This window comes from Homarus americanus, unplaced genomic scaffold, assembly GCF_018991925.1.
Source record: "Homarus americanus isolate GMGI-L3 unplaced genomic scaffold, GMGI_Hamer_2.0 scaffold20930, whole genome shotgun sequence".
NCBI lineage: Eukaryota > Metazoa > Arthropoda > Malacostraca > Decapoda > Nephropidae > Homarus > Homarus americanus.
In genome coordinates, this window is record NW_024748502.1 from 726,994 (window position 1) to 752,712 (window position 25,719).

Sequence of the window (25,719 nt, forward strand, 5' to 3'; positions counted from 1 at the left end):
CCCAACAAGATCCTAGCGGCGGTAAAGTAGGAAGAGGTTACCAATATGGGATCCCAACGACTACACTCCTGGATAAAATAAATGCAAGATGAATAGGCTACAAAGGCAACACTTGCACCACTGGATCAGGAAAAGGGAGAGCCAAGATGTGTGGTTGTAGCCAGCGCTCCTGCCTGACTACATAAATTAAATCACGCGAAGTCATCATCCAACTCATCATATTTACCATCATCATCAAAACCCCTATACCCCAAAAATCCTATGGCGACGGACAAGTGGCGACGGGGACAGACAGACATGACTGCCAGGAGTCTCTAGTCATAACTCTGCATATGGCGGCATAGCTAAGATGGTCGATTATGCACTGGGGTCTAGGCAGCAGTGCAATCCAGTACTGTCTATGCGACTGAGCAGTCATTTCGAGGGGCCACTCTGCTCACCCCACATGGGGATTGGGCTAGAAAAGGTGCCCTGAACATAGCCTGCCCAAAGAAACAACCTGACAGGGCAACCGCACCCACTAAGGTAATCCTTATGTGGTCGAAAACACAATCATAATCACAAATCTAAATAAAAACAAATGAGATAACCTCTTATGGTCACTGCATGGAATGTCAGGACCCTTCTGAATACTGGCAAAAATGAGGATCCTCAAACAAGAACTGCCCTTGTGACAAAAGACCTGGCTAGGTATAACATCGATATAGCAGCCATTAGTGAGTCCCGGCTTCCAGACGAGGGTCGACTTACAGAACTGGGGCCTGGCTATACCTTCTTTTGGAAGAGCAAGTTTGCTGTGGAGAGAAACTGCATTTATGGAGTTGGCTTTGCCAACGGCCAATGCATCCAACATAGGCTAACTGAAATGCCAGTTAAAACCAACGAGCGCCTCATGATGCTCCGAGTCCCACTGAATCACTCACGTCATGCCTTCTTCATCAGTGCATACGCGCTCCAACGCTGGATGCAGATGGTGACATCAAGGAGACATTTTAGGCTGACCTTGAAGTGCTAACCTGTATCCCCACACAAGATAAGGTAGTTTTCCAAGGTGACATCAGTGCCAAAGTTGGCAGAGATACTGACATTTGGCAGGGAGCCACTGGGAGATATGGACTAGGCAATTATAAGTCCAATGGCCGACTCCTCAACAGGTGTGCTGCACCCAACTTCACGATCACCAATACCTTGTTTAGGCAGGCCGACAAGTTCAAGGGTTTGTGGCAACACCCACAATCGAAACACCGGCATCTCATTGACTACATTATTGCCAGAGAAAGAGATCACCGAGATGTTCTCAGCACCCGAACCGCATGTGGCTCGTCAGAGCCAAACTCTCACTTCAAGTCACCCTGAAACGGCGAAGGCAACAAGTCTCTAGAAAAGGTTTTAACACTTAGAGTCTGGAGAATCCAGCGGCAGCACATACCTTCAGAGAGCAGCTCGAACATGGGCTAATAAACAACCAGACATAAAGCAACCCAATTCCCAGTGCCGAAAGAGGTATTCTCGACACTGTCTTGACAAAAACCTGCAGAGCGACCCTCGGCCAGATCAATAGAATACATCAGGACTGGTTTGATGAAAATGACCCGGATATCAATGTACTCGTCAATGATAAACGTGTTGCTTTAACTGACTGGCAGAACAACACTCATTCTTGAGCCAAAGCTGATACCCCCTGCAAGAAGAAAGAGGCAGCACAGTACGAACTTGGCAATCTAAAGAACGACATGTTTAATAATAAAGCATGTGAAATACAAAAACTTGTAGAACACAACTTGCCCGAATTTTTCAGTGCCACTAAAGCATTTTATGGGCCAATCACTAATGACACAGCCCCCCTCCACTCATCCGAGGGCAGCTCCCTAGTTAAAGATATAGAAGGTATCCTTCAGCACTGGAAAGAGCACTACCATTTGCTGTTCTATCGAAACACCGATGTGGTTGACCTGACTACCTAAGTGGCTCCTCAGCATCAAGAGCTGACCCACCTCAGCTATCCTCCATCCCTGGAAGAGGTAGCTACTGCCATCAACCAGATGAAAAATAATAAAGCCTCGGGCTCTGATGGAATCCCAGCCGAGGTATATAAAGCAAGAGGACCTCTGCTTACCAGCCATCTTCACTCTCTCCTGGAAAATATATGGGAAAAGGAGGAAATCCCCCAAGCTCTTAAAGACGCCTCTATCGTCAGTATTTATAAGGACAAGAGAGACCTGTCAGACTGTGACAACTACCGTGGGATCTCGCTGCTGTCTGTAGCTGGCAAGATTATCGCCCGAGTCCCCGTAAAGAGACTTATTCCTGAGGCGGAAGACTTCCTCCCAGAATCTTAATGTAGCCTTAGATCACTATGTGGCACCACTGACATGATCTTTACTGCCCGCCAGATACAGAAAAAGTGCAGAGAACAGCGTCGTGACCTGTACATGGCCTTCATCGACCTAACCAAGGCCTTCGATTCGGTCAACGGCGGACCCTCAACCGTCTTGGCTGACAGCCAAAATTTATTGCCATTGTGAGGCAACTCCATGATGGCATGAACGGCAGTGTCTTACACAATAGCACCCAGTCTGAGTTCTTTCCCATTCAACTGGTGGTAAAAGAAGGATGTGTACTGGCACCAACTCTCTTTTCCATTATCCTTGCTGCCTTCCTAACTCATGCCAGTGCCAATTTAGCCGGTGGGGTGGTCATTAGGGTGTGTCAATTTAGGGGTGAACTGGCTAAATTGAAAATCGAGTAATTTGGTAGCAATTTATTGTAGTCTTTAAGCATGCAAAACAATATTCTGGCATAAATTTTTTTTTATAATAAGTCCTACCTACATCAAATGGATTTTTAAATGTACATATTTGTGAATTTATAACATAACCAGCGTTTGCACACATGTTACTGTTTCAAGTTTCAAATTATTATATTTTATTATCCGTAGTCTATTTGAAAGTAACCAATGCCTTCATACTCTCTTTGCTTTGGTTTCTTGTCATCAGTAGTCTGCTTGCTATTTGTGCTTTGATGTAACCTTCTCGCCTCTCGTGGCTGTAAACATGGCCCGCTGCTTCTGTGACCATTTTCACACATCTCTCCACACTTTGAGTGTGGGAAGGCCACTTCGGCACCTGCATTGGAGTCTCTTTAAGGTTTCTCAATTCTTGGCTAGTTAGACTTGTTGTCAATGGTGGCTCTAAGACTTCCAAACTCAAGTCAACCAATTCTGACAATTTGGTGGCATTGACGTTTATTGGGGGAACTTTTCTTGAATGAAACGAACAGTCTCCCAACTGGTCGTCATCTATTAGCGTTCCTCTAATCTTTAGAATGACTTCTACAGCCTCGGTTCGGAGATTGGTACATTGACTGCAAAGCATTGCTTGCAAAACTGCTTCTGATCGAGCATACCAAGCGGACCTTCTTGCCACAGGTAACACGATGTCCCTCACTACCTTCCTCTGTGTTCTTACTAGCTGCAATTGAAACAAAAGGTGATTGGGCCCATCCACCCACATAGGATTAAGTTTCACACTAAACCACTGGGGAAGATAAACTCCAATAATAAATTCAACAATTAACCTCAAATTCTTCAGCACTTTGCCCTTCAATTCGTGTTTGGAAATCCAAATCCTGCAGAAACGAAGAGCTGTAGTTAACCAACGGCTGTGACTGACAGGTCCAATCTCCAAGAGAGTCAATGACTGAGGCACTTCTCCTGATCTTATTGCTTGGGCAATACGATAAGCATAGGATTGATCTGTGCTGAGATCTTTGATGACTCCTTCAGACAACGCCGGAAGGGGAGGGCCAACTTCGACCTTTGGAAAGGTTGTATTTATTTCTAGTTGTGTTGCTTCATCCAGCATGATGCCAAGGGGACCTGACCACTTGTTGTTGCTCTTTGTAGGACCATCAAGTTCCTGGATGAGATGACGAAGAGGTAGCTCGCCTGTATGTAAATCACATACAATCCAAACAAGTCTTCTTCCTAGTTTTTTCTCTAAATGCGTCATTACACCCCCCTGCCATCCGGTGTTCACTGCAGTTGAATCTCCACCAACAGCCTGCAGTGAACTGCCAAGTCCTCTCTCCTGAACCCAACATAAAATATGATCAGCAATGACCTCTGCATGTTTCTTCCCTTCTACTTCAGTTTCGGGAGCAAAGTGAAACAAAAACCGACCACCAGGCTCAGAACAGACAGAGTAGTGTTCTTCTTTGATGAGACCTGGAAACTTTCTGTTCACTCCCTCTACTTCTAGCAAAACTTTTGTGTCATCTATTCTTCCATCAAACAAAAGACAGGAGAGCCCTCCCTCGCTTAAATCTTTTTCATGCTGATCAGATATTTCCTTCATTATTTTTTCTTGTGCTCTTCTAATTTTATTATGATCTATCACCAAAGATACATCCTCTCGGCTGATGAGGCCTGCATCTATCCAAGCGGCAGTTGCAATTTCTGCAGCCTCACGAAGTCCAGCATGGTGGCGAATACTAGCTAAAGCAATGTTTGAAATATTTCTTGTGTTGTATTTCATTTTCTTTGGTAAAGGTTCAGATGGCTCTTTGGAACTATCATCTGATGTTGCTTCCTGTTCATCAGAAGAACTATCAAAGAAGTGATAAACATCTTGACACAGCTCTTCCTCTCTTTGGATGGCTTCTTCACTCTTCATTTTCTTCTTTTGTTCCCTCTCTCGGATTTGTTCTCTCTTCTTGGCATTAGCAATCTGCTTCTTTGTTTCTGAATAATCTATTGAACCCATTTGCATACTTCCTTGGCCTTCTGCCTTTGTCCTCTGTGCCTTTATAAATTCAAGCTCTAAAACAGGGATCTTCTTTTCACGAGGACAACCACAATCAATGTGGGAATTATTTTCTCTCTTACCTGAGTGAGAACAGTTGGATTCAGAACATAATTGTATGGAGCACTTGCAGGTCAAAATGTCAAACAGAGTATCAAGTGTGTGCAGAAATTCATTTTTCCTGGCCAAGTTTCCTTTACCAAGTGATGTTTCAACTGCTTTGTGCCATAATTTCGTTAGTTTTAGCTCAATAGTTCGACACTGATTAATCACAGGTGGTTTGAATAGTGCATTAGCTTTTGTCCATTGATGCAGAAGAGGGACTATCATGTCATTTATGAGTTCTTTATCTGTATAGTTCCTTCTGTCCTTTGCATTTTTTTCTCGAAGGAGTAACCCTAATCTTAGCATGTCTCTCACTGTTGGAAGTTCTGATACAGGAAGCTCCTTCCCTTTACCAACTAGCAGGCTCAAGTGGGTTGACAACTGACTTCTTGTCTTCAATTTTGACATCTTCACACTATCTGACAAATAGAAAATTATTTCAATGTTTCATAATTCAATTGTTGTTTCAAAAAATATCAATTTGTTTATCAAAAATGCTGTAACAGAAATAACATAATAATTTCTTAGAACATAATGTTTTATACAATGATATAAGTAACTGCGACAATCAATATGCCCTACTTACAATAATTAAAATGTAGAATTCGTCTGGTAGAGTAGGTGCAAGTGCAATGAGAGCAAACCACCGTCTATGATATCTAGAAGGAGAGTGAGCCGGGCGCCTTATCCTCACGCTTGGTACAAGTCAAAACAAGAATTAAACTGTCCCACACGGAGAGCCTGTTCATGTTCATGTTCTGACATGCATATTGTACACAAGCTATAGAACCATAAAATACTCCATAATCCATATGCTTACATGAGATTAGTTAATATCAAGTGAATAATTCTAATCAAGTCTCATTAATTTGTTGAAATACTGATATTTGAAACTTTAAGGTATAATTGATGTAGGTGAGGGTTATTTCAATTCATTTTTGTTTGCTAATCTCAAGTTTAGACATAAAGAGGCACAATATTTTGACTACCAAATTTGATTTTTAACATGTTGACAAAATTGACACACCCTAGTGGTCATCTAGTACCGGATGAAGGGTCTCTTCAACATAAGACGACTCCAGGCAGGATCAAAGGTGTCGGCAGCTTCCATTACTAAACTTTAGTATGCAGACGACCCCACCCTTGTTACTCACACGGAATGCAACCTACTGGAGATCCTGAACACCGACACAGATACTTACAGTATACACACTTCGGCTTTGAGGTGAATGTAGGTAATACTCAGATTCTCTTTCAAGCCTGCCCCTGGTTCAGCCACACCTCGACCATCCATCCAGCTTATCGGTACTACCCTCTCTAATGTTACCCATTTTCAATATCTCGAGCCCCCACCTGTCCCCACTGTGGACATCGATAAAGAGATTCAACATTGGATCAGATGTGCATCTCGAGCCTTTGGTACACTCCTTACCCATATTTTCAGCTGTAGGGAGCTGAAATTTTCTATAAAGTTATGCGTATATCGAACAGTGGTCCTCCCCACCCTGCTATATGGCAGCGAGACAGGAGGCACCTCCTGGGTAGTGAAAACTTTTACCAACGTAGTCTACGCTCAATCCTCCGAATTCGTTGGGAAGACAAGAGAACAAATGCCAGTTTTCTCGTTAACACCAAATGTATGAGCATCGAGGCTACCATTATCCATGAACAACTACGTTGGACTTGCCATGTTACCTAACGAATAGTAAATATGACGCTGGCGGGCAACTGAAAAGGTATAAGAATAGTCTTAAAACAAATCTGAAAAAGTGACAAAGGGATCTCCTCACCTCGGAGACGATTACTTCACACCGTATCACTTATAGCAGTACCACACGCAAAGGTGTCAATACTTTAGCGTTAGCCCAACTACATACCAAAGCAGACAAGCGCCAACGCCGAAAAGACGCCTCCGCCGCCCCTCCCGCACTAGATGTAGCCTTTTACACGTGCAACATCTGTGGGCGATACTGCCGATCCAGTATCAGCCTCTCTAGTCACCTCAGAGCTCACTACCGAAGGTGACATCCTTAATAACTCATATCATTGTCTTGTCTCATAGCTGTATAATCGTCGTACTTGATTCCGAGTGACAGTAAAGTAGTGTGTGTGTGTGTGTCTATACTGAATGTATACCTAATATAAGGTACACACAACATATGCAGAGGAAATTCACATATAAATGACAAAGATTTCACACGATACATATACCTGGTACAAGTGACCGGAACACCTGAATAAAAGAGCCACTTTTTCCCTAGAGTACGCTCCTCTTTTTGGTCTATATTATGCTTCGTGGGGATGAACTAATTGCAGGTACGAATTACCGAGGTATGTTGACTGTAGTTACCCGGAGGAGAATACTTTGTACTCTCACTGGCATTTAAAGTTGCCTCGTGTCATGTAAAGTTTTATTTAACTATTTTTATTAATTTTTTTGTGCTATATTTTCCCGGTTTTGATATTTTGTTTTGGCAGTGAATTGTTTGACCCCTCAGGGTGTGTCCTGATCTGTGTGACCTCTTCATGATACTTATGGTGGGAAGTGTATCCATTTCATGTTTGTGTCTCAGAGTCAGTGTCTAGTAACGTAAATATAATGTTCTATTAACTTAAATATAATGTGGTGGTATTCATGTGTCAATGTCATTCAGTTGAATAATAAATAGTTGTATTGAAAGCGGTATTTAGAAAGATTTCCCCTAAGAAAGTATGTACAGTAAATAACTAACCGGCCACGCTACCAAACTTCCTCACTTTACATCCTACAACTAAAATATTATATATATATATATATATATATATATATATATATATATATATATATATATATATATATATATATATATATATATATATATATATATATATATATATATATTTGATACAACACAGACATAGGCAAAGACAGAAGAAGATCGCAAATACACACACACATCCTTGACCACGGAAGGGTCAAGACGTACCTGACGCTGCTCTGGTATCAGCCTGGTCAACTGTTATGTTGGCCCATAAAAACCCCCTCCCCTGAACCCTCTCCTCCCAACCGGGATATCAACAAGTTCTCGCAAGAAGTTACTATTTCATTTAGGAAAGGAATGGAACCAGAGTTGAATAGTGGTGAGCAGTGCTCAAGTCAGTGAAAAACATCTCAACAGTAACACCTGAGTCATACCCAAGCTAACCTTCACACAGTGAGGTCCCAGGTACCCAATGATAACTGCCCGTGAGACTCAACAACACCAGCTATGTGTAAATCCGTCCACGATAGGGAGGCCTGGGACCATACTGGGCAGTCCCATTTACACCCAACCCCTATTGCTCATATACCCGTCCAACCTATGTTTGAAGCTATCGAGCGTATTCGAGTTGATGATGATATTTGGTAACTTGTTCCACTCATCCACTACTCTATTTCCAAACCACTGCTTTACCTATTTCGTGCCTAAATCTAAATTTGTCTAATTTAAAACCAGTATTACGAGTTCGCTCCTGGTTGGATAGTTTGAGTACCATCTGTGAGGGAATTACTACACCACGTCAAGTCCCTCATAACACCATCTGTGTAATGAATTACTACATCACGTCAAGCCTCTCATAATACCATCTGTGAGGAAATTACTACACCACGTCAAGCCCCTCATAACACCATCTGTGAGGGAATTACTACACCACGTCAAATCCCTCCTAACACCATCTGTGTAATGAATTACTACACCACGTCAAGCCCCTCATACCACCATCTGTGAGGGAATTACTACACAACATCAGGCCCCTCATAACACCACCTGTGAGGGAACTACTATACCACATCAAGCCTCTCATAACACCATCTGTGTGGAAATTAGTACATCACGTCAAGCCCCTCATAACACCATCTGTGTAATGAATTACTACACCACGTCAAGCCCCTCATACCACCATCAGTGAGGGAATTACTACACCATGTCAGGCCCCTCATAACACCACCTCTGAGGGAATTACTACACTACGTCAAGCCCCTCATACCACCATCTGTGTAATGAATTACTACACCATGTGATGCCCCTCATAACACCATCTTTGAGGGAACTACTACACCATGTGAGGCACCCTCATAACACCATCTATGAGGGAATTGCTACACCACGTCAGGCCCCTCATAACACCACCTGTGAGGGAACCACTACACCACGTGATGCCCCTCATAACACCATCTGTGAGGGAACTACTACACCACGTAATGCCCCTTATAACAAAGGGGACATTACAAAGGTACTCAAACTATCCAACCAGGGGCGAACCCGTAACATTGATTTTAAATTAGACAAATTTAGATTTGGGCGCGAAATAGGTAAACATTGGTTTGGAAATAGAGGAGTGGACGAGTGGAACAAGTTAACAAATATCATCATCAACTCGAATACGCTGGATAGCTTCAAACCTAGGTTGGGTGGATATATGAGGAATAGGGGTTGGGTGTAAATGGGACTGCCCAGTATGGGCCAATAAGCCCGCTGCAGTTTCCTCCTTTCTTATGTTCTTATGTGCTTACATTTTACGTGTCTGCTGGCCAACACCTCAGCGCGTAAGATCTACGTGACCTCCACTGTAAACTTTAATCTGTATGTCCACTGTATGTTTCTTTACCTTTCTCTAATGAAGGCTTTTATTAAACCACCAATGTATGTAATAAGTCATTTATGTCCAATGTATTTTTTCAGCCTTCGGGCTGCAGAACTTTTTCAATAGACCGTTAATTATTAGTATTATTATTATTACACACAAGTCAATGAATTTTTAATATTTTTGTAGTCAAAATTATTTTCGTCAAGCAAGTTGTGTGAGTGTTTCTGCTTGTTGTTTTTAGTTCTTTCCTTTCGCTTTCTGTACTTGCATTGCACCATCTCTTTTGCACGTATCGAGATACATACATACATACATACATACATACATACATACGTACATACATACATACATACATACATACATACATACATACATACATACATACATACATACATACATACATGCATACATACATACATACATACATACATACATACAAACATACATACATAAATACATACATACTGTATACATAAGCCTTGTCAATTATTACTAAAGATGAGAATTACACGGAAGCGCTTAGAAATGGCATGGCCAATTTTGTGATTAAAAAGATTGGTAACCAGGTGTCCTGGTGAACGGTAATAAAGTCACAGGAAAAAAAGTCACAGAAAAAAGTCAGAATTTTGAGATTTAAATCCCGCCGGCTGTGGCCTCTCCAGGGATGGAGACGGTTTCAATTTGAGGGGCCCACTTTAAGGTTGTATTAAGTAGAATGAAGGAAATCGAAATACCCAGTTAAAATTCAACTAACCTAAAGGTACCTCACCTGACCTAAATGTACCTAACCTAATGGTACCTATCCTAACCTAACTTAAGGTATCCTCACATAAACTAACCTAACATAAAGAAATCTAAATAGGTATTAGATCTAGAAAAAAGCCAATAGACATAAATGTTTTTGTTTCATCACCTTGTATTGTCAGTTAATAAGCGACTTAAAATACTATTTGTTTAATTACTTTAATTAGTATCTATGGTGTTTAAAGGAAATGTGACTTTTTTCCTGTGACTTTTTTCGGTGACCTTAATATGGTGGACACCTGCTGTCCCTCGAGACTCGATCTCACTCTTCTATACTGTATATAAACTATATATTAACCTTGTCAATAATTACTCCTTAGTCTGTACTCACCCCTGAAGATGTGAATTACACGAAAGCGCTTGGGAACTTCGTGTTTTCTTGTTTCCTATGTGGTTATCAGCATATACATACATACATACAACATGCATACATACATACATACATACATACATACATACATACATACATACATACATACATACATACATACATACATACATACATACATACATGCATACATACATACAATGCGTATTTGCTAAGTAAACAATGTGTATTTGCTCGAAACAAGGCTAGCAAAGTACTTGGGTTCATAAAAAAGAGCGTTAGTTACAAGACTAGCGAGGTCATCCTAAAACTATATCTTGCACTTGTGAGACCTCACTTGGATTACACAGTTCAATTCTGGTTACCGTACTAAAGAATGTATATAGAATCCCTAGAAAGAATTCAGAAGAGAAATACAAGACTAATCCCGGGCATTAGGAACCATTGAGTGCAGAGACAGGTTAAAGCATCTTAATTTGCACTCCCTCGAGAGACGTAGAGTGAGAGGCGATATGATCAAGGTGTATAAATGGAAGTCAGGGCTAAACAAAGGTGACATTACAAAGGTACTCAAACTATCCAACCAGGAGTGAACTCGTAAGAATGGTTTTAAATGAGACAAATTTAGATTTGGGCGCGAAATAGGTAAACATTGGTTTGGAAACAGAGTAGTGGACGAGTGGAACAAGTTACCAAATATCATCATTAACTCGAATACGTTGGATAGCTTCAAACATAGGATGGATGGTTGTATGAGCTATAGTGGTTGGGTGCAAATGGAACTGCCCAGTATGAACATATAAGAACATAAGAAAATAAGGAGTCTGCAATAGGCCGGTTGGCCTGTGCATGGCAGCTCTTGTCGAGAGTTACTACCACTCTCTATCATCCATTAATCTATCTAGCCTCCTTTTAAAACTTTCCAGTGTTCCAGCACTTACTGCAAAGTTGCTAAGCTTGTTCCACTCGTCCACCACACTATTTGTGAACCAGCTCCTTCCTATCTCCCTCCTAAACCTAAACTTATCTAACTTAAATCCGTTGCTACGAGTCCTATCCTGCTCGGATATTAAAAGAACTTTATCTATATCGCCTTTATTGATTCCTTTCACCCACTTAAGTACTTCTATCATATCTCCTCGCACTCTTCGTCTTTCTATGGAATGCAAGTTTAGTTTCTTAAACCTATCTTGATATGGAAGGTTTCTAAGTCCCGGAATCATTTTCGTCATTCTTCGCTGCACCGACTCCAGTGAATTGATATCCATTCTATAATAAGGGCACCAGAATTGAACCGCATAATCGAGGTGCGGCCTGACGAGCGCAGGTTATAGTTGCAATAAGACCTCTGCACTCTTATTACGTACACTTCTAGATATAAAACCTAATACTCTGTTTGCCTTATTTCGAACATTAACGCACTGTTTTCTAGGCCGTAGGTTCGGCCTTACAAGTACCCCTAAGTCTCTTTCACAAGTTGACTTCTCGAGGTTGATGTTGTTAAGGCTGTATACATTGACAGTGTTTGTTCTTCCAATACGCTGCACTTGCTGGTGTTGAATTTCATTTGCCATTTTCTGACCACTCCTGCAGTTTATTTAAATCCTCCTGTAGTGCATTTGCATCCTGCCCTGAATTAATCTGCCGCCCTATTTTGGTGTCATCCGCAAACTTCTTTATGTCACTGCTGATCCCAGTATCCAGATCGTTTATGTAGATTATGAACAAGAGTGGGCCCAGTACTGACCCCTGGGGAACCCCACTGGTTACACAGCCCCACTCAGATTTAACACCATCTACGCTGGCCCTCTGTGTTCTATGGGTGAGCCATGATTTTATCCAATTTAAAACTTTCCCCTCGATACCATGAGCCTTAACTTTTCTCAGAAGCCTCTGATACGGTACTCTGTCAAACACTTTGCTAAAGTGTAAGTAAATAACATCGTAATTTTCGTCATTATCTACTACCTCGAAGACTTTCCTAAAAGACGTCAGCAGATTTGTTAGACAAGATTTTTCCTTTGTAAACCCATGTTGAGAGTCTTAGATTAATTTGCTTTTCTCTAAATGCGATTTGATGCTATTTGCTATTATTGATTCAAGAAATTTCCCCACTACTTACGTCAAACTAATCGGCCGGTAATTTGACGCTGATGCTCTGTCTCCATTTTTTAATATTGGTACTACATTTGCCTGTTTCTACAAGTCTGGCACAACTCCCGTGTCTAATGATTTTGTAAATAAATTTACGAGGGGTCTGCTAATCTGTTCCTTACACTATTTCAATACTCGAGGGAAAATTTCATCCGGCCCTGGGGATTTTGTCTTCTTTAATTTATTTATCTTCTTAAGAACATCCTCTTTTCTGGTAGTGATATTCTTTAATTTCTTTTCTTCATTTCCCCTAAATATCAGTTCCACTTCTGGAATTTCCTCGTGAATTTCTTCTTCCTCACTGTCATCGATCACTTCCCCTCTCCCTGACTTTAAAGGCCCCACTTTGTCCTTGACCTTTTTCTTTGTACCTGGAAAAATCCCTTGGGATTCGCCTTGGATTCTCTTGCTATCCTGATTTCATAGTCCCTCTTTGCCTTCCTTACATTTTTCTTAACATTCATAGATAGTTCATGATACCTATTTCTGAGCTGCTCCTGCCCTCCCTTTAATTTCTAAAAATTCCTTTCTTTATTCCTATGCCATGTTTAAGTTTTCTGGTCATCCACCTTGGCTCATTCTTATTTGACCAAATTTTTCTCTATGGTATATTTTGTTCTTGTGCCTTACGTAGTATACGAGTGAATATATTATAGTCATGATCAATTGTTGTGTCACCTGTGACCTCATCCGTTCCTACTGGGGACTGACCTGCCTGTTCCTAGGCTACCTAACCTAGGTACCTTCTTAACCCCTGATAATCCGCCAGGGTGAATCTGATTTCTCTGTGATCACTGTTCCCTAGTTCTTCCACTATTGTGATATCTCTAATAATATTTTCTCTATTTGTTAATACTAGGTCTAATATAGTGTTACCTCTAGTAGGTTCTGTAATTAGTTGTTTAAAAAAATTGTCCTTTACTGCATTTAGGAAGTCTTCAGATTCATAGTCACCTACAATGTTGTTCCAGTTAATATTTATGAAGTTGAAATCCCCCATAATGCACAGGCTGTTGTATTTTGCTGCCCTACTCATTTCCTGCCATATGGGTTGAGCTGCTTCTTTCCCAAGACTCGGGGGCCTATAAATCACTCCCATAATTAGTTTTTCTCTTCCTTCCGCAATTTCTACCCATACAGACGCGGTTCCAATTTCACTCTTCATTTAATTATTAAATGGGCCAATAGGCCCACTGCAGTTTCCTCCATTCGTATGTTCTTAATCATATATATATATATATATATATATATATATATATATATATATATATATATATATATATATATATATATATATATATATATAAAACAAAGAAGTATGTCTGTGTGTATGTTTGTTTGTGTGTATGTGTGTCCGCACGAGAATCTCGGAAGCTACATTACCGGTCTGTAGTGATGATGGATGGTGTTATATGTAGTGATGATGGATGGTGTTATATGTAGTGATGATGGATGATGTTATATGTAGTGATGATGGATGTTGTTATATGTAGTGATGATGGGTGGTGTTATATGTAGTGATGATGGATGGTGTTATATGTAGTGATGATGGATGGTTTTATGTGTAGTGATGATGGATGATGTTATATGTAGTGATGATGGATGATGTTATATGTAGTGATGATGAGTTTTGTTATATGTAGTGATGATTAGACAATAAAATAATAACAGTTTAATGCCAAAAAAATCTTTACACACTTGCTGCCAATAGCAAAACCAAAAATGTGGTCTACCCTAATGCACTACAGTGAGACAATGTGGAGCCTCCCGGAGGGTGGCGTCCTACCGTGGCATTACAATGGTCATTGGTGGAGACTTTCGCCAGACCCTACCTGTCATTTCTCGAAGCACTCCAGCTAACGAAGTGAATGCGTGCCTCAAGGCATCATACCTTTGGAGATGTATTCAGACACTCACCCTATCCACAAACATGAGAGTACATCTACAAGGGGATTCAGAAGGACAAATAATCATTCCTCAAGGATGTGGAAATGTTGTGAAGTCCTCAACTGAGCTCACTTACTTGGTCTATCCACACATTATCCACCACTACAAGGATCACAAGTGGCTGCGTGAACGCGCAATTCTGGCACCAAAGTGGCTGAAATCAACAGATTCTGCTCAGACAGCTTCCAGGCAGTGAGACCTCATTCAAGTCTGTTGATACAGTAATCGACCAGGATCAAGCAGTCCAGTACCCTGTAGAATTCCTTAATTCCTTGGAGCCCACTGGAATGCCTCCTCACCACCTCACTATCAAGATTGGAACTCCTATAATGCTCTTAAGAAATCTTGAACCACCAATCCTCTGCAATGGCACAAGACTGGTGGTGAAGAACATGATGCCACATGTATTGGAAGCTACAATACTGACAGGAAATGCTAAAGGAGAGGACGTGTTTATACCAAGGATACCTCTTCTCACCACTGACCTGCCATTTGAGTTCAAGCGACTTCAGTTCCTGGTTAAAGTGAGCTTTGCCATGTCCATCTACAAAAGCCAGGGACAGCCCCTAAAGATGGTTGGCCTAAACCTGGTGTTTCCTTGCTTCTCTCATGGACAGTTCTATGTTGGATGCTCCAGAGTGGGAACTGGCAAAAATCTGTACATACTTGCTCCTAATGGCAAAACCAAAAATGTGGTTGACCCTAATGCACTACAGTGAGACAATGTGGAGCCTCCCGGAGGGTGGCGTCCTACCGTGTGTGTTTGTGTGTGTGTGTGTTTCCGCACGAGAATCTCGGAAACTACTTTACCGATCTGTAGTGATGATGGATGGTGCTATATGTAGTGATGATGGATGGTGTTATATGTAGTGATGATGGATGGTGTTATATGTAGTGATGATGGATGGTGTTATATGTAGTGATTATGGATGATGTTATATATAGTGATGAAGGATGTTGTTATATGTAGTGATGATTAGACAATTTATCTATATAATGAACTATTGATGGAAGAAGAATTTTTGGGGACTGAACAGTGAGACAATGTGGAGCCTCCCGGAGGGTGGCGTCCTACTGTTGCCTAGCGGATGAGCGATTGTGCTAGTACATACATATTGATAAACTGATAAATTAATAGACCAACTTTCTGTCCTCTCCTTCCTTTATAAATTAATATGTAGATATATAGACAAAATTAACTCGATAAAATACGTTGATATGACAGGTTCACTTTAGAGCAGTGACCAGGTGTTAGAGTTTGTAGGAAGAAAACGGAAAGAAAAAGAAATACAAATTGAATTAAGCCACATGAAAGGTGTTCTTCCTCCCCTTATCACCTCTTTGATGTCTTCACTTAACACACTCCCCTGTAGTTCTCTCTTTTACCTAAGATTCGACATTTAAGAGCATTGTGTTAGCCAGAGAAATACTGGCTTGTGTTAATGTGGAGATATATATGTAAACTCAATCTTAGTGAATTCATTCACTGGATGTGGTTACGATTTATCATTTTTGTCTGTCGATCTGTCTGTCTGCATGTCTGTCTGTGTCTCTGTCTCTGGTCTCCAAGAGTCTGTCTCATTACACAAACACACACACACACACACATTCTCTCTCTCTCTCTCTGGCTTCCCTCGCCTCTCTCATCATCACACAGTCAGGATACACACACTGGAAGATTAAGTCAGCACTGAAGGTTCATCTGCATATAACTACATCTCCTAATATCCCACTCGAGGTACTTGATGTCTCGAGTACCACCTTCGCGTGATCCCGCTACAGCAGGAGAGAGAGAGAGAGAGAGAGAGAGAGAGAGAGAGAGAGAGAGAGAGAGAGATTTCTCACGTATTCTCTCATCACTCCCTTCTCCTCCCATGACCAGCCAGGCAGGTCATCACAGGTCACTCTCATGGGGTTTAATGTCAGCAGATTCGCTTGAGTAATCTCCGCATAGGAAATTCGTGGGGTAGGAGAAGCCTTGAGGATTAACTGTACTGTGTATAGTATACACTGAGCTATATATTGTATTATATAGTATACACTGAGCTATATATTGTATTATATAGTATACACTGAGCTATATATTGTATTATATAGTATACACTGAGCTATATTTTGTATAATATAGTATACACTGAGCTATGTTTTGTATTATATAGTATAAACTGAGCTATATATTGTATTATATAGTATACACTGAGTTATATATTGCATTATATAGAATACACTGAGCTATATATTGTATAATATAGTATACACTGAGCTATATATTGTCTTATATAGTATACACCCACCCACCCACCCGTAAACACTTCCTCCCTCACCCACCCTCCCACCTGCTCCACTCATCACTCATCCCACCCACCCATAAACACTTCCTCCCTCTCACCCACCCACTCCACTCACCACTCATCCCACCCATCAGCAGCTTGTCCAATAAACGCCAGCCTGCCATTCCTCCTACGCTCTCAGTCTTCTTCCTGTGTTTGCTTCTTCCCTTTTTATCCTCTTCTTCGTCCTCCTCCTCGTCAATCTGCCCTCTTTGTTGTTTCTTATATGACTGTGGATTGTTTTGTTATGTTCTATATGTCTAACTGTTTGCCTGTCTGTCTGTGTGTGTGTGTGTGTGTGTGTGTGTGTGTGTGTGTGTGTGTGTGTGTGTGTGTGTGTGTGTGTGTGTGTGTGTGTGTGTCTGTCCGTGGGTGAGCAACACGATCCTGGAGAGGAGAGAGAGAGGAGAGAGAGAGAGAGAGAGAGAGAGAGAGAGAGAGAGAGAGAGAGAGAGAGAATACTAACAGCAGTAATAGGGATCTCACCTCAGATCAGCTGGTGTCCATAATCTGCATATTGTTGCGGACAATGACGAGGCGTTAATGGCAATGTTACCTGTAGTCACACTAAGGCCAAGCTGTCAACTGACGTGGAGGGACACAAGAGAGAGAGTGAGTGTGTGTGTGTTTCTCTTTCTTTTCGTGTATGTCTTTACATTTCTGTATCTCCCTTTACATCTCTGTCTCTCTACATCTTCCTATTATCTCTCTCTACCATCTTTCAATGTCCCTTTGTCTTTACCATTTCCCTGGTTCTGCACCACCATCTCCACATACCGAAAGGTTGGGGGGGGGGGTAGCGACTGTAGGTTAGAGTCAGACCAGCATAAGAATCCTCCTGAGAGCTGAATGGCGATAACTTGTGTCAACACCCTCCCTTACTGCCCGTCTTTGTCTCTATCTCCGAAACCCGTCGTCTTTGTCGTGTTGTGTTTATCTTTGACGGTCCGACGCAAACACCGCTTTACTCTTCCCTTTGGTTGGAAATGTAGCTTCAGGATTTTATATTTTAGGGGGTTTTGATGTTTCTTTGTTTTTATTGGTGAAAATGTATGAAATTTTAAAGTTATATGAGAAATTTTTGTATCTCACAATATTTAGTCTCACCACCATCTCCCTGTCTTTCTCATAGGTATTGTAGATTAAACAGAGAGACAGTAAACTCTCCCTGTCTAATCACCATCTCTCTGTCTCTCACACAGGTGTCGTGGATCAGGCAGAGAGACCTACACATCCTGACAGTGGGCCGCTATACCTACACGACGGATCAACGCTTCGAGGTGATCCACTCCCCGGGCTCCCAAGATTGGATCCTCAAGATCAGTTACGCTCAGGTGCGCGACTCCGGTAATTACGAGTGCCAGCTGTCCACCAAACCCGTGAGGAGCTACGTCGTCCGCCTCAACGTGTTCGGTGAGTCACCATCGCCGGAGACGGTGTGGGTTGATTTATGTTTTATTGAGGACAAAAAGATACAGGTTCAAAATACATGTGCAAATAAAAGTATTGGTACAGTTACTGGTGTATATACTTGTAAAGGTACTAGTACAAATACAGAAACATGTGAAAGGACAGGTACTGATGCAGTGTTTTCACAACAAACTTACGATTGTATTTAATACTACTACTCCTTCAGCCTCCTCCAATAGCCACACCTTCGCTACCATTATATTATCTTAACCTTTTCACGGCGTGTCACGCACTTGTCATTTTATTCTGGCTATCGCCAGACGATTTTATTTAGCTTAGGGTAACTTCCCGCTGTGAAAGGGTTAAAACCTAACTCGATTAACCCTTTAAACGCGTGTTAGGCACTTGCCATTTTATTCATGCTCCCGCCAAACGATTTTATTCAGCTAAGGGTAACTTCCCGCTGTGAAAGGGTTAATATTAATATCCTCTTACAAAAGTAGCTACCCTAGCTGTGTTGAGTTAGTTGATCCGCAGATCTATGCGGCATTCAATGACTGTTGCCTCAAAGTCAATATCTGCGACAGTTGTCGGCTTTGGGCCGAAGATTTCGTTCCCCTGAAGTAAAGTAACGTAACTTCTGGGCTGCTTCATCTGTTTAAATAACACCTCGGCCAGTCTTGCAAAAAACACATCTTGTACTTGGTCCCATCCCGTCAGAGGTTGTGAACACCAGAGGAGTGAGGTTGCCTTTATTAACATTCTGAATTTCTCCCCATAGGCCTTGATCTTGTCATTCTCGTTTCTCTTGTGTGCGGTACAGAAAATCCTTATGTCAAAGAAGGCTCGCTGTCCCCGTGTCCAGAATCCTCGAGAACTGACGTCCACACGGGTTTCGTTGGATGTGTTTGAAGTCCTGTGACGGAGGTTCTTACCGTCCAATGGAAGGAGGGGCGGTTCCACCATGACGTCGTGGCAGATTTCCCTCAGTAGATTTGTTGTTAGATCCCTTACTTCGCCATGCCTCATACATACGAAGCCCCCTTTCTTGCACACCATGGCGTGGTCGATGTCATTAGGTGAGCCGCACACGCATTGGGAGGGCAAACCTTCTTCTGGCCTATCGTACCTTCGAGCAATGGCATCTGTGAATTCTTGTTTATTAAGGATGAAACCTTTTGCCCTTATCGGTAACGTTGTTATCCAGTTTGAGGCGCCCACCTCCTGTGCTATAGCTACTTTTCTTTTCACTTCTTTTACTACTACTAATTTTTTTTAATGGCCTTCAGCCTCCCCCAATAGCCATACCTTCGCCACCATATTATTACCTTAATATTAAATATCCTAATACATAAGTAGCTATCCCAGCCTCCCCCAATAACCACACCTTCCCCGCCATTTTATTACCTTAAAATTAAATATCCTAATACATAAGTAGCTATCCTAGCTGTGTTGAGTTAGTTGAGCAGCAGATCTATGCAGCATTCAGTGACTGTTGCCTCATAGTCGATATCTGCAACTTTTGTCGGCTTTGGGGCCGATGCTCTCGTTCCCCTAAGGCAGAGCAAAGCAGACCTAAGGAGAGAGAAGGACAGTCGACATCTCATCCAGGCAGTAACATAACTCCTGGGCTGCTGCTTCTGTTCGGAAAGCACCTCCGCGAGTCTGGCGTAGAAGCATGTTGCACTTGGGCCCATCTCACCAGAGGTTGTGAACAACAAAGGAGTGAAGTTGCCTTGATGAACGTTCTGAATTCTCTCCCCGTACTCTCTTATCTTGTCGTTCTCGTTCCTCTTGTGTGCAGCATCGAGAGCTAAGTTACTGTGACATGCGGCAATGGGATAAAAAATCTTGATGTCGAAGAAGGCTCGCTGTCCCGGCGTCCATAATCCTCGAGCACTGACGTCAGCACGTGCTTCGTTGGATGTGTTTGCAATTCTAGGTTGGAAATTCTCACCGTCCAATGGAAGGTAGGTCAGTTCTACCCTGACATCACGACAGATTTCCTTCAACATATTTGCTGTGAGATCCCTTACTTCGTCATGCCTCATGCATATGAAGCCCCCTTTCTTGCACACCATGGCGTGATCGACGTCATAGGAAGAGCCACACACGCATTGGGAGGGCAAAACTTCTACTGGCCTCCCGTACCTTAGAGCAATGGCATCTGTAAATTCTTGTTTTTTGAGATTGAAACAATTTGCCCTTATCGGTAACATAGTTAACCAGTTCGAGGCGCCCACCTCCAGCGCTATAGCTACGTTTTTTTTTCACATTCTCTGGAACTTGCAGCATCAGTTGCTGCAACTTATCACTGTGTCCGTGGTGTCGTTCTGTCGTAATGGACCGTCGAATCTTGTTTACTTCGCTGGTATCCACTTCACCTGTTGCGTTCTGAGCTATTATGTGGTCAGTGAGGGCTGCCGTGAGCTTAACTGAGTTTTGATGTTCCGTGACAGCAATCTCCTCTGGATTGGTCAATCCCATTCCTCCCAGTCTCAGTCGTAGTGCAAGGAGTGATCTGTCTGCAGGAGTTAAATGAAGATGTTTCGTTATTTTGGAAATGAAAATGACGCTGATAGATTCTTCCATGGGGCGGAGGAGGGGTCCGATATCAGGGATAGTGCGCATCAGGTAGTTCCAGCGATGCTTGACTCCATGGGTGAATGCAGCAAAAGCCGCATGTGGCTTTATATTAGCAATATCAGACATAGCTTGGATTTCCCTAACCCGCTCATTCACCTTTCCCGTTACGTCTTGCCGATTACTGCTCCTAGGTGTCTTTGGCCACCCTTTGTAATTTTGACCTCACTTCCATTGCCCGTTCATAATGTTCTGGCTTCACAATGAGGAAGGACTTAATGGCATTTGGGTGGTACCCTATTTGTGGACCTCGTGATGTTACCAGGTCCCACCACTTTTTGATGTCCTCCACTTTTCCTGCTCCTGTAAGGTCGTCAGCATACGCCACATGCTTGACCTCGGTTCTTTCAAATTTTATTGTGTGTTGGAGCACGGATAGGCCTATTGCGTCCATTGCCATTGCAACAGGGTCCCCTGCGTTGTTTCTTCAGTTGACTATATGATGGTATCACCTCTTAGAGCCTTGGTGTTTACTATATAAAGGTCTGATGGATTCCTATAGGAGTTTTCAACATACATTGCAAAGCTTGGACACTTGACCTTAATGCTGTGCAGTGCTTCCTTGCGGTTAAGTATGTTGAATGCGTTTGAATCGTCCACCAGGAGAACGGCCTCACAATCACGCTGCTCAAATTTCGTTATCATGGCGTGAATGGTGCTGGTGGCCAGCACAAACTTGCAGGTTCCCTGCTGCTGCCCTGACATCATCCTTTACCACCTCCATTATGCATTTTCCGATGATCCGCCTCAGCACTTACCCCCCCCCCTTCGTATAGGCCTACATCCTGGATTCTTATCCAGGGGAATGAAGCGGCAGGTCGTCAAAGCATAGAGGTGTTGGCAGCACGAGGATGCCAGCCTTCTTGCAAAGACGGCAATGGCCGTGCAGAGATCACTTGCTACGGGGCCAAACTTGTTAGTGCTGAGGATGACTCTCCAACCGGTTGCATCCAGATCTGAAGGGCCGGCACCTCCCTGAGTCTTCAGTGGCTTCTTCCACACCATTACTCCTGTTATTTTCTCGAACAGGACAGCATTTGGTGGGATATAGCCACCCTGGAACCTGATGCCTTCGTCTTCACTTGCAAGGGAATGTTTTTCTTTCAGTTGTTTTAATGTCTCTCTGTTTATTGGCAGACTCCCACCGGATAATTCCTTTGTGAGAGATCTTGCCGCGAAAGACACTTTTCCCACACGCATTTTGTTTCCAAACTTTCTTGCAACGTTATCGGTGTTTTGCTTTCCGTCTCCTATAAATTTTAGTCTCTCTTGCAGTGTTCTTGCTTCACATAGGAGATCATCAAGGGCCCTATTCTGCCACATTGTAAATTTTCTCTTCATTGCTGCCGCATTTTCTTTGTGCTTAGTCTTTGTGTGTGTCCTCTGACAGAATAGATGTGGTATTATTGCCAGTATTTGAAGAGCCAAAGGGACAAGGAAGCAGTCCTGAGTGTACTCAGTTATGAGGCGAATCATCTCCCGAATCATTTCTTTGGGGGCCGCACACTTGGGTAGTTCAAACAGGTTAGCTGGCGACCACCTGCCAATTTCTGAGTAACTTTCTTTAACCCATTTGTCAGCATTTTCCATCCACATGCCATTCCACTGTAGTGGCTGTCTCTGATTCACCTCGTAGACATCTGCTACTATTGGAGGAACGTTTATTAGTACAATATTTTCAGACTGAGTAGACTCACTGCTATCAATTAGGATACCATTGGAAGGTTGGGTCCCGGCCCCCTGTATCGGCTCCCTGCCTTGTGGGTTTCGACAATTGTATCCCTTTCTGCACACTACTATTACTACTACTGTCACTACTACCACTACTATTACTACTACTACAACTACAAATAATAATAATGAGAATATGACCACATTTCCTCCATGCGTTACTATATTAGTCATGACGTGAGCTTCTGGTCTCACTTTATGTAATTAATGGTTTTCACTCATTAGCTAATGGTGGTAAGTAAACAGGTGTGGCTCACGGGAAGCGTCACGGAGCAGAATACTACTTACAAATATACACACTGTACTGTATTCATCCTTTTATGTAATTATTATTGTATAATTGGTGTCTCATGTACTGTATTGATCTGAGAGAGTCTTACAACACTTCTAAACACAGACAGTGTATATATATATATATATATATATATATATATATATATATATATATATATATATATATATATATATATATAACATAAAACTTAAACTGGGCTTAGTATAAGGACATCCATGTCATGATACCAACTATAAATGAATAGCGTCATTACTTATACAATTAACTTTATCTAACGTAAGTTAGGTACAGTTTGATTATGATAACAAACATCATTTTCAATAAAACAACAAATTTGACAGAATATTGCTATTATCCATTAAGTTACAACAATAAAAATAAGTTATCCCATTAAACAAAAAGGCCAGTTGCGTTTTGAGGCTTATCGGGCGATTATCTCTATTTAGTGTGACATATATACAGTACATGAAATATTATTATTATTATTATTATTATTATTATTATTATTATTATTATTATTATTATTATTATTATTATTATTATTATTATTATTATTATTATTATTATTACTATTATTATTATTATTATTGAGTAGTAATAGCTGTATTTCTTTTTATTTTTATATTGTAATCTTATATGGATAGCGTCCAGAGAACACGAATAAGTGACTTGCCGTGGTCTCAACAGAGGCAAGTGAACCATCTGTAAAACATTTTTTTTTTTAAAGTTTTGGAGGATTTCCTGATATTATAATTATGTCTAGCACAGTGGTTGAGGGTCGTGTGTGTGTGTGTGTGTGTGTGTGAGAGAGAGAGAGAGAGAGAGAGAGAGAGAGAGAGAGAGAGAGAGAATACATTCACTTGGTAAATATGAAGGTACAAACATAAATTCGGTAATTATCATACCTGTGGAGAATATATGTAAATAAAAAAGTAATTACGTAGACCTCCTTGTGAATAAGTAAACCTGAGGCTGGTTAAATAAGTACCTACTGGAAGTAGCTAGTTAATATGGCCTATTAATTTCTGATAATAATTAATTTTGTCCTAGTATACGGAGTTACCCGCTAGAGGAAAGGTAGCCAACGCACTACGGTGCAGCTCTCTCCTAGATCACTGACTATGGCGAGAATGGACGGACGAGTTGACGGTTCTGGGTAAACACAAGAAATACAATCTGCCGCGTTTGTAGAGTGATACGATGTATATAATTTGTAGTAAAATTTTAAAGTCCTGCTGTAATAGTCGAGATAAGTTTATTTCTCTAGAAACAGGGCCGCCATTTGTAATAACGACACCAGTTTCAAACTCATCGCTGCAACAAGTTTTGAGGGTGGTTTTTATGTCTAAGTCATGGACATTTCGTAAATGAAGAAATTGCAGTGAAAAGCAGCTTCAAAAATTGGTTGGATGGATATATGAGCGATAGGGGTTGGGTGTAAATGGGACTGCCCAGTATGGGCCGTGGGCCCGCTGCAGTTTCCTCCATTCTTATGTTCTTTTGGACATAAAAAACTCCCATGTTCACCTCAGCTCAGCTGTCATGTATTCTTACCTGGTAGACTTTCTCTTTTTCAGTGTACTTACAGAGTATATCAGTACTACAGTATATGGGGATACGAGTAAATTTAGAAGTAATGACATTGTCTGGACTTTGTTTTGAGAATACCTGATGCTAGGTAAACATGACAACATAGTGCTGTTAGTGTTTTGATGATTCAGTAATGAACCACTGGGATATGTCATCATTTATATTAATTAATGAGTAAAATTTTACTTTAGCTACCATAAGTGTTTTGATGATTAGATACGAGATAGGCTATATTGGGTAAATTTAAAGTTTTGGTCATCCCTGTACTTAGACACGCAGACTATGGTTTTTTCTGATGGTTTGCGATGTGTTATCAACGATTTAGACCTTCATTTCTATCGGAAATCAATAGTTTTGAGTTACTACCCCCTCCTTACCGATGTACTGTATGTTAAGCTACCATTTTAACTCATAATACCCTAACCTAACCTAACCTAACCTATGATCTGTATTTTCTTATGCAATCGAAAAAAATTTTGCGACTGAAATCCTGTAGAGATAATGTGTCTTATTGTTTAAAGTATTTAATCCCATAGTTAGAATCTTAAGGTTCCCCAGATGACCAAAACCAAAATAATATTAATATTGTTTGGATTGTTTATACCGAACTATGAAATTTGTTGTATGGGCAGCTAATATCCATTGAATTAGTTTATGTGCTTATTAATATTTATATATTAAAAATAGTACTACAGTGTTGCACAATAAAGCGCAATTAATTATCGAACAATATATATTTACTGAGCCGATCAGCCGAGAAGGTTGGACAATTACAGCTGGCTGACTCCAGCTGGGAAGCACACCCCGTAATAACCAATCACAGAGCTTTTCGCAGTCACGTTACTTTTTAGAAACTATAAACCTTGTTTTTGACACTTTTTGGCCGAATTTATTTTAAAATATCATTACCATAGTGAATTTAAGCGTTTTCTTTGTCCATTGACCTGCCATCTTAGGAAAAATTCCGACCGT

At 41.3% G+C, this 25,719-nt stretch overlaps 1 protein-coding gene across 1 annotated transcript in view; it reads left to right on the forward strand.

The window, feature by feature from the left end:
- Positions 1 to 25,719, forward strand: part of LOC121880321 — a gene marked incomplete in the record, with an annotated part of 159,381 nt that overhangs the window by 65,531 nt on the left and 68,131 nt on the right. Inside the window, 1 exon segment of the mRNA XM_042387478.1 lies at positions 18,281 to 18,491. Within this exon segment, the coding sequence (XP_042243412.1) occupies positions 18,281 to 18,491 (211 nt within the window).